Source organism: Sesamum indicum, linkage group LG5 (genome assembly GCF_026168435.1).
Source record: "Sesamum indicum cultivar Baizhima isolate 11 linkage group LG5, ASM2616843v1, whole genome shotgun sequence".
Classification (NCBI taxonomy): domain Eukaryota; kingdom Viridiplantae; phylum Streptophyta; class Magnoliopsida; order Lamiales; family Pedaliaceae; genus Sesamum; species Sesamum indicum.
The window spans coordinates 14,182,608-14,192,200 of NC_142661.1; the positions used below are offsets into that span (position 1 = coordinate 14,182,608).

The 9,593-nt window shown below is 36.0% G+C and overlaps 1 protein-coding gene across 2 annotated transcripts; it reads left to right on the top strand.

Moving 5' to 3' along the window:
- The first annotated feature begins 261 nt into the window (after positions 1–261).
- LOC105162136 (glucan endo-1,3-beta-glucosidase 11) lies at positions 262–7,362 on the top strand. Of its 2 annotated transcripts, none has more exons than XM_020693935.2 (3): positions 262–761; positions 1,369–2,402; positions 7,079–7,362. In XM_020693935.2, exons 1-3 carry the CDS (start codon positions 713–715, stop codon positions 7,163–7,165), a joined length of 1,170 nt encoding a protein of 389 aa, XP_020549594.1. In that variant the 5' UTR covers positions 262–712; the 3' UTR covers positions 7,166–7,362. The 2 variants fall into 2 exon arrangements, with proteins under 2 accessions (XP_020549594.1, XP_011078399.1); XM_011080097.3 differs by having other exon boundaries at positions 263–761; positions 1,366–2,402.
- The last annotated feature ends 2,231 nt before the right edge of the window (positions 7,363–9,593 follow it).

The following is a 9,593-nucleotide window of genomic DNA, read 5'->3' on the forward strand; positions in this document are numbered from 1 at the left end:
CCCGAGTAAACATACCTAACAAAAATTACCAGACACTTTCAAATTTTGTAATTCAAATATAATCTAAATAGAAAAGGGGTGCCACATCAGCTAAAACACAGGACAAGCTAATGTCCGTCGCAATGAAAAGGGGTAAATGTCAATACTTGTTAATTTAGAGGGTGAATAGAACAATTCAAAGAATTTAAGGGGCTAAAACGTAATTAATCGTATTTCGTATAGAGAGAATAATTCCCCTCTCCACAACTCTCACAATTCAAAAAGAAAAACACGTTAACAAGTACATACTCGCTAAGCAGGAGGAGTTCGGACTTTGGACTCTTTAAACAAATCAAGCAAAAGACGATCCAATCACCTCCCGACAAGAATTGTGTACCGTATTACGCTTTGATTATAGACCATTATTGACGAGCATTACAAGTTTCAAGTATTCGTTCGTTCACTCCCGCTGGAGGAAAACAAAACAAGAAGTCAAGAAAACGACGGCCAAAACCCAGCCAAAAACACCGCCGCCGCCGCCGGAAAGCACCTCCAGCTGGTGTGGAACCACCGACCTTTCGGGGAGTATTGGTTACTCACTTTGGGATATTGCAAAGAAGAGTGCGAAAATTTTGTGGCATGAAAGCAGAGTTGGGAAGCGTCTGATCTTACCTTCTGTGAGAGAGGAAGCATTTCAAGAGTCATATTTGTACAGAAGGGAATTTCGGAAGCGATGAGGATCCTTCGATTTCTGCTTTTGGTTTTTTCTCTCGGGCTAAATGGTAACAGTTGCTTTCTTGATTCTTTCTGTACCTTTTCTTTTTGTTTATTTATTTTTCAAAAGAGAATTGATTCTTAATTCAAATAAGTTTGAGCTGAAATGGGCTTCTCTCGCTGATCAGGAGTCACTTTCCCGAGAAAGAGGATTAAAAACATTCTTGCTTATCGTTTTTACAATTTAATTGGATTTGTACTTTCTGGGGTAAATATTTTAATGTTATGAGTTTGAAATTCAATATGCTGGCATGTACTCAGTATAACTTCTTAAGAGTTTGCTAAGTAGATGCTGCTTAAAAGGCTCTGAGAATCAATTTATTCAAATTAGGGACACGCATATGATCATGTAAAAAGGATATGTGCATGACCGATCATAATTCCAAAAAATTTCTAGTATTTGTATCTGATTAACTATGGGTTTCGGCTAAACCGAGAGTTGTGGTTGAGCTAAATATGATGTTGCAACGGATTGAGTATTTAGGCCTATATGTATATGAAAAATTGTGTAGTTAGGTCAGTTACAGTGCATCTGTTGTTTTAATTGCAGCTTGTTTAATCAGGGGACATCTAGGTCTCTGTTGCTTACAGGTTCTTTGCTGTTTCTTTCAGCAGTTATGGCGACGGCATTCACTGGAACTTATGGAATCAATTATGGTAGGATTGCAGATAATATCCCCTCTCCTGACAAAGTTGTTAGACTGCTTAAGGCTGCAAAGATAAAGAATGTCAGGATCTATGATGCAGATCACAGTGTTCTAAATGCCTTTAAAGGTACTGGGCTTGAATTGGTGATTGGACTTCCCAATGGATATGTGAAGGAAATGAGTGCTAATGCAGATCATGCATTGACTTGGGTCAAGGATAATGTGAAGGCATTCCTTCCCGAGACACACATTGTTGGCATCGCAGTAGGGAATGAAGTTTTGGGAGGAAGTGATTATGATCTTGCGGTAGCGTTATTGGATGCTGTGAAAAATATATACAATGCCACTAAGAAGCTAGGAATAGATGATCGAGTTCAGATTTCTACAGCTCATTCACAGGGTGTTTTTACAAATTCGTACCCTCCCTCTGCGTGTATTTTCAAAGAGGGTGTCGCTCAGTTAATGAAGCCTCTTTTGGAATTCTTTTCGCAAATTGGATCTCCTTTCTGTCTAAATGCTTATCCCTTTCTGGCTTATACATACAACTCGGATAAAATTGATATAAATTATGCGCTCTTTCAGCCAACTGAGGGGATATATGATGAGAAAACTGATTTACATTATGATAACTTGCTTGATGCTCAGATTGATGCAGCTTATGCTGCCTTAGAGGATGCAGGCTTCAAAAAGATGGAAGTTATAATTACGGAGACTGGTTGGGCTTCTCATGGAGACCAAAGTGAGCCTGCTGCTACACCGAGCAATGCAAGGACATACCACTATAATTTGCGTAAGAGGCTAGCCAAGAGGAAAGGAACTCCAATGAGGCCAAAAAGTGTACTGAAAGCATATATATTTGCGTTGTTTAATGAGAATTCAAAAGGTGGAGCAGGTTCTGAGAAATACTATGGACTGTTTAAAGCTGATGGGAGTATCTCTTATGATATTGGGTTTCCTGGACTTAAATCTTCATACGCCAGTTCTTCTCGTGTCTCCTTCCAGGTACTCTACTACTTGTCCAAAAGATCATTCTCAATTATGATTTTTGTTAGATTATCTTTTTCTAAATATATTCATCAGTAACTAAATTTTCTTCTCTTTATGTTTATTACTGCTTAGTCTTATGGTCTTTGGCAAATGAAAGATTCTCTGTTTTAGTATTGCTGAATCATGTGCTACTTTGTCTTTTTAGGTTTATATAGAAAGATTCACCCTATACATGGTTGAGCTTGTAAGGCATAGCCTCCTTAGAAATGCCATTCAATTCATTCAGCTGATTATTTTGTATTTTCCAATTTCAACTCAAACCCACCGAACCTTCTCATGTTTTTTGAGGTGAAGTATATGTATTTTGCCCCTGCATGTTGCTCTGGGAAGAGAGACTCAAAGTTACAATACTGCTCGAAATTTTTTTAATTAATGTTGGATTTCTTTTTACCTCTAACTTCTAGTTGAGTAGAATTCCTAAATGTTTGGTTCGTGTAACTTGGACCAACTTTAGGTAGTTCAAACTTGGACAAAAATAATTTTTTTCTCATTTTCTCTTCTTTCATCTCCTTCTCTCCTTGATATCTATATTTACACACGCACACATACATATATATATATATCACTGTTGGCATCTCAAATTGATATCAATACATAAACATAAAAATCCTACTAGCCACACATAATGTGATATTTAAGTGTTTCTTGTCCCTCCAGTAAAATTGATAGGAAGTAGGATTGTAGAGTCAAAGTCGAACTTAAATTGAGCTTTTGAAACTATCTAGGCTAAGCTCAAGCTTGCTTTAAAAAATTTGAGCTCGAGAGCTGATTAAACTCGTCAAGTTAGGCTCAAGCTCAAGCTCAACTTAAAAGTACCACGCTGGAGCTCTGACTCATCCAATTATTCAAGAATAGATTGTGCTACTTGTAATAATGGGAATTGCATTTTTTAAATTATTAAATACATTTATTGTATTATTAATTTTGTCACTAATCCATTTCTTCTTATAATAGTATTGTATACAACAAATTATACGTATTAAAATAATATATGTATAAAATAATATTCATTATAATACAAAAAGTGGTTATTTTGTTAAAGATTATTAAATTAAAAGATTACCTTAAACCTTTATTATATTTATGGTATTATAGGAATAAACAATAAATACAAATTCATTGTTATTGAATAATAATAATACTATATATACACTATTATTAATAATTAAATTATATTATAATTAAAAATATAATAAGTTCAAAATAGATAAGTTTCTGAGCTCGTGGTAGGGTTTAAGCACTTATGTCTTGTCTGGCTCGATCTCAGTTTATGAAGGAATTTCAAACTTGACAAGTTTGAACTAGAGATTGAAATCAAGAGCATGAGACAAGCCTCACTCAAGTAGGCTCTCAATTGGCTGACCAAGTCGTTGGCCAGCTCGGCTCGCGTTACAACCCTAATAGGAAGTGAAAGGGCTCGATTTTCATTGTTGAATAGTAAATCCTGTGTGAATTAGTTGAATAGTTGAAAAAGAAAAAAACAAATAATGAACAGTAGACAAGATTTCGCCCAGCAATTCTGGAGCATCTTTTATGAGGTTTTTCCTCATAATATCTTCTACATGAGATCCTAAAAGTATTTATGCATAATTCTTTCTTTTCCCAGAGTTTAGGCAATTAAGAAAGTGTGGACATTCCATCTACAGATTCTATATTCCAAAACATAAATTTTCTGATGGTGACGTTGAGAAATGAGGTAAACAACTGCTGTTTTATGCAATATGTGGTGCAGAAGGAAAATGCTCTAGTTTTAAAAATTATCCACCTTAATATGAAGCAGGTTATTGGGCTGAAATTTAACAAGAAACCAAATGACCGTTGCATAAGCTTTTCCCAACTAGTATCATCTTAGTTCTTGGATGTGCAAAGAGGTCAACTCTATAAAATTAGTTTTATGTCTTCCAGAACTCTGCTTATATATCGATTATAACTTGTTCGTATGCAGAATACGCTATTAGCTTATTATGTTTTGAATATGAAAGGCCTGATACTGTATAAACAGTCCTTTTTGGTGCTGACTATCGACGAAGTCCTTCCTTGATTTTATCGGTCCACATTTAATAGCTATCCCATGATCTTACACGCACTTTAAGTTTTTGGTATTTCATCCATTTTTGTCTTCCATGAATAGCAAGACTCTTTGGAGGCATTCCTTTTTTCTAGTTTCAGGTTAAGCTCTTATTGTTTCGTGGAATTTTGACTGTAGCAGCATTTCATCAGTTATAGAAACTTAACATTCTACCTAACTTGAGTTATTAATATTAAGCTTCTGGGATATAAGTTAATTGCATTAATTACATTAATTACACCATCCTCCCATGTGACTATAGCTAACTACCAACTCCTCTCCTCTTAGTTTCCAAATTGCTAGAAACGTTCCCAGTAAGTTATGACCGTCTTATAGTGGGCCTCTTTCTTTTGTCAACTTAATGGTCACTGATGATGTGATCACCAAAAATAAAATTCTAATTGCTTAAACCTACCTTGAGGGGTTATATGTAATTTCCTGAACTTGTATGGGTAGAATGTAATTCTCTTAGGAGTAATATTATGATTTTATTTTACATGTTCATATACACTGAATAGATCACAAAATATAAACTTCACTTTTTTCGTGTGTTACTATATCGAAAATGAACTTTTTGGACTTTTGATGATACCTCATCAGATCTGTGTAAAATTGAATACAAGTTAAATGAAAATTTGAGAAGAAAGTTATATGTAGTGATTGCTTTTTTTTTTTTGTTCCAATTTTTCTGGTCTCCTAATAGATACTATGATCTTATGCACGCTGTCCTTATATATATTTTTATGTTAGATTTATTATTAAAAATTTTAAACCTAATATTCTAGCTCATCCAATTACTTGGTTAGAATGGGTCATAGTTAGGAACAGCATTCCACTCCAATTTTTTTAGTTTCCCAGAAAATTGAATAAAATTTGAGAAAGAATCAGTGTGTTAACAAAAACTCAAAATTCCATAAAAAGCTAAGAGAAACTATTTAGGACCTTGTCATCTTATAAATATGGAGTTTATGCAAAAAGGTTTTAATTATTTGCTTAGTTATGGAGGCTCTTTGTAATTAACAGTAAGCAATGTCAACTTCGGGAAGATTCTCAAAATTTTCTAAATCTTTTAACATGCTCAGGCTAGGATCAAGCTTTCACCATTGCTCTGACTGTTGACTGTACAATATCTATGAAGACCTCAAACACCCCCATCCGCCATGTGGCCTTTTCCAATTTCTTTATGAGAAGGAAAAACAAAAATGCTACACGAACATCATCCCCCCACCATCTGCTTATGATTCCAAGAATCCATCACTCACATCATAAAAATACCATCTGTAGAAAGAAAAGACCAAACAAGAAAATCCTAAGAAAAATAGTATACTGGAAAATGAGGTGTCACCTGAGTTGTTGCTGTTTGTGGGGCTATCCTTTGGGTCCCTTTACTTGCTTGTGCCACTCTTCCACCTTCTTTATGTTTTCAATACATAATAAAATATTTTCTTGTTTTTTATTAAACTCTTTCTTGGAATAATTAAGGATCTTTAGTTTTTGAATGTTGTACATGCTTTCTTTCTTTGGTGTTGGTTGTCCTGGATTTTGGTTGTATGGGAAGTAGATTTGATTTATATTGCAAGGCCGGGAGTGGTTGGTGGTGCCCTTGTGGGGAAGATGAGAGAAGTGGGGCAAGGAGAGGAGAGAGAGGAGGTTGTAAACCGGGCAAAAGACGGCTAGAGTGGGTAAAATGGGGTTTTGAGGTAGAAAGGACATTTTTGTCCTTCAGGCAAGTAAGACAGATGCCTTCTTTACTTTCCCCTTTATTTTCTCTAGGTTTAGGATGGGGCTAAAATAGTAACTTATCCAAATTCGGTTGTTTGTGATTTGAAACCAATAAGGGACAAGTCTATAATGATCTATAGTAATAGGGAAGGACGGTGTAATTAATCCAAATTTCTTTTCTTGGTTTCACTTAACAACCGCTAGATGCCTGTAAATGGTGCAATTCGGTAGGCATGCTGTGGTGTCTGGACAATTATATTGCTCTGCTTGTGTCCTGTCTCTGATGTTAATTGGCTTTTTCCGCTTTAATGTTTTACTATGTCAAATGTTTTCATCACAAATGGTATGTAATGCTATAGAAGCATCATAGAGCAAGCTCCAATAGTTCAACTTTTATTCTCTTCATACTTGGGTATGTTCATAACTAGTTAACCACCTATAATAAAACTTCTATTGTTTTTAAGAGAATAACTGTTTAACCACAATCCAGAGATCTTCATTTTCATTAACAAACTATCCCCTTTGTCCTGAATTGATTGCTCCTATTCCTTTTTGTAATGTTCCATAAAAAGACTCCATTTCCAAGAGTGTCATCTTAACTCACGAAACGAAATGGACATATCAGGATACTGAATAAAAATGAGTAGATACGGATCATCTCCTAAAAATATGGAACATTATACAGGGTAACCTCAGAGGGACATGAGAAAACTATGGAAATGCAATAGCAGGTTACTATCATTGAATCATGAATGGAATACAGTTACTTTTTTTCTGATACAGTTAGCTTTACGATCATTTCTATTAACCTGTCCAGTTTGCTATGGTTTCAATGTTTCAGGACCTTGGAGCTGGAAAGTGGTTTGGATCCCATTCCCTGGTATTGGCGATCTCAGCTCCGATATTAGTTTTGCTTTTCGGTTTATAGCTTCAATTGCTAATATATCAACATGAGATTAAAATCCAACGGTCTTCTAGTTCTAGGTAATTGCTTCCAATGGAAATCAGCATTCTGTGTTTTAGGAAGATACGATATGAACGCTCTATACCCATTAACGGCTGCTGATCATTTTATTTATCTCAGCAGTATGTGTTCACTATTTGAAATAAAATTTTGTTTGTTTACGTGCTTTTTGTTTCTTCTTCAATGAGTGCCTGGCTGCTATTCTTTTGCCACTCCGAAAACAGTAACACCTTCTCACATGTAAGGGAGTGAAGCTGTTGGATTCTTGAGACTCTACTCTACTATAGAGCTTCTGCATATCGTCCTTTTCCTGGTTAGTGCTCTGAATTACAAGTACTGTTATGCTCATTTTGAAAGTGAAAGTTTCCAGATCTCATAGACTACCGTTGTCTCAATGATGGATTGTAGTTTTGACTGTGTCCCGTTTGAGGTTGGAAATCGGTGCATATGAGATGATGAAAATGTAAACATCGTATAATGAATGAGAAGCATTGTGCATGATCAGAGTTGTTGCATCATTGTAATAAGACGGGGGCATGTGTTTATACTTGATAGAATGTTTGATAACGCGACGTTAGATGATGTATGTGCTATGCTTGGTACTTAACTATGTCACTTGTGGCACCGTATGGGAGCGTACGTATTTTTTTGCATTTTTCATGTGGATTTTATTTTGAAAGACGAATCAAAGTTGATTCCCCAATTTTCCGTGACTCGAACTTGTGATCTATTTTTCATGGGAACAAGATTGCTCTTGCATTGAACATAAAAAGTTTGCGCTGAGACTTGAGAGCTTCTACCTTCCTAAGACGCACTTGTGGAGTTTTTGGGTTCATATAGGGGTTTCCATAGACTCATTCTATCCAATTCACCGGTTCAAACCACATCGAGTCACCCGTATTCTTTTGTTTAATATTTTAATTTATTTGTTTATAAGAAAATAAATTTCATATATTCAAAATCATCAAGATAGTACATCGACTTCACAACCCACCTTATCCAACCAAGCAGCAGACACAATCCAGACCAAATCATTTACAACTTACTGTTTCTTTGTGTTTTCATTTTCATTTTTAAACAGTAATTAACGTGAAAATATGTTTATTGATTCGTATTCGTATTGAAAATATATTAATTTGACTCAACCATTATAAAACACATTTTCATTAACTAGTTCAAACACATTTTCATTTCACACGAAAATTTATATAATATTGAAAACACATTTTTTATTAAAACTTAAAAATGAAAGCACAAAGTAGTTTTCACCCTCGAAGAACTTGTTTCGACTGGCATCCGGATCGGGATACGGCCCTGCCCTAGCGACCGCTCCTTACCTTTAGTTCTTTTCTTTACCCAAATGAGGGGGCCCCAATTCATCATACCAGAATCAGCGCCATGAGATATTGATCCATATAGTGCATTTCGCCACAAGACGCAGTAACCAAACTTCAGCATCCTTCCAAAACTTAAGTCACAACCTAATGGGATGTCAATCAAAGCTAGCGTTGTCGGGCAAAATCACATCGCAACAAAATATGTTGTTCATTCTTGCCTGAATCAGACATACTTCCTCAACATCCATTCCCCGCCTTCTCAGATTTAAATGCACCAGTATCACGCCATGACACAAACGCCATCCAAAATGTTTGATTTTACCTGGAAGTCGAGCATGGAAGCTGACCAATATTGCCATGAACCCCAGATGATTCAACCAGCGTCCCTTTTTGTTTTGCTTGCTCTCGGTCAGACACCATATATGAACTCTTGATGCTGAACATCCCACTCTTTGAATAATGCCATATCAACGATCACACAATACATTGAGCTTCTATCAATGGGAATTGAGATGATACAACAAAAATCTTCATCATAAAAAACTACTTGTAATCTCATCATATCCCACCACACTGATTCGACAATAAAAACTCACTCACATTAGTCTCTGTGCAATCATTCGGTCTTAAGGAGAAAGGTCTAAAATAAAAGCGTCGTGGCAGCCCTCCAAAACACGAATACAAAGGTTTCCCATCGCCCACTCACAGTCTACACTCCACAACGGAAATGAACCTAGCCTCCATGATACTTCGCCACGTTGCCCAGGGGTTATACCCTAGCGAGGCCTCAAGCATATCCTCCCAAAAAAAAAAAAAAAAGTGCGCTTTAAGGACTCTCGCCAAAAGACTGCAATCTTGTTTCGCTAATAAAACCAAGTTAAACCTCCAAAAATCATGAAAATCAAGTTCACCAACCTGCTCACTCGTACACAACCTTGGCCAGACCATCCAGTGTATCCTTCAGTATTTTGGTGAACTCCACCAAAATTCAACAAATACCAACTGTATCTCACGAAAAAGCATATGAGGAAGAAGAAAACACTACATCACATAAG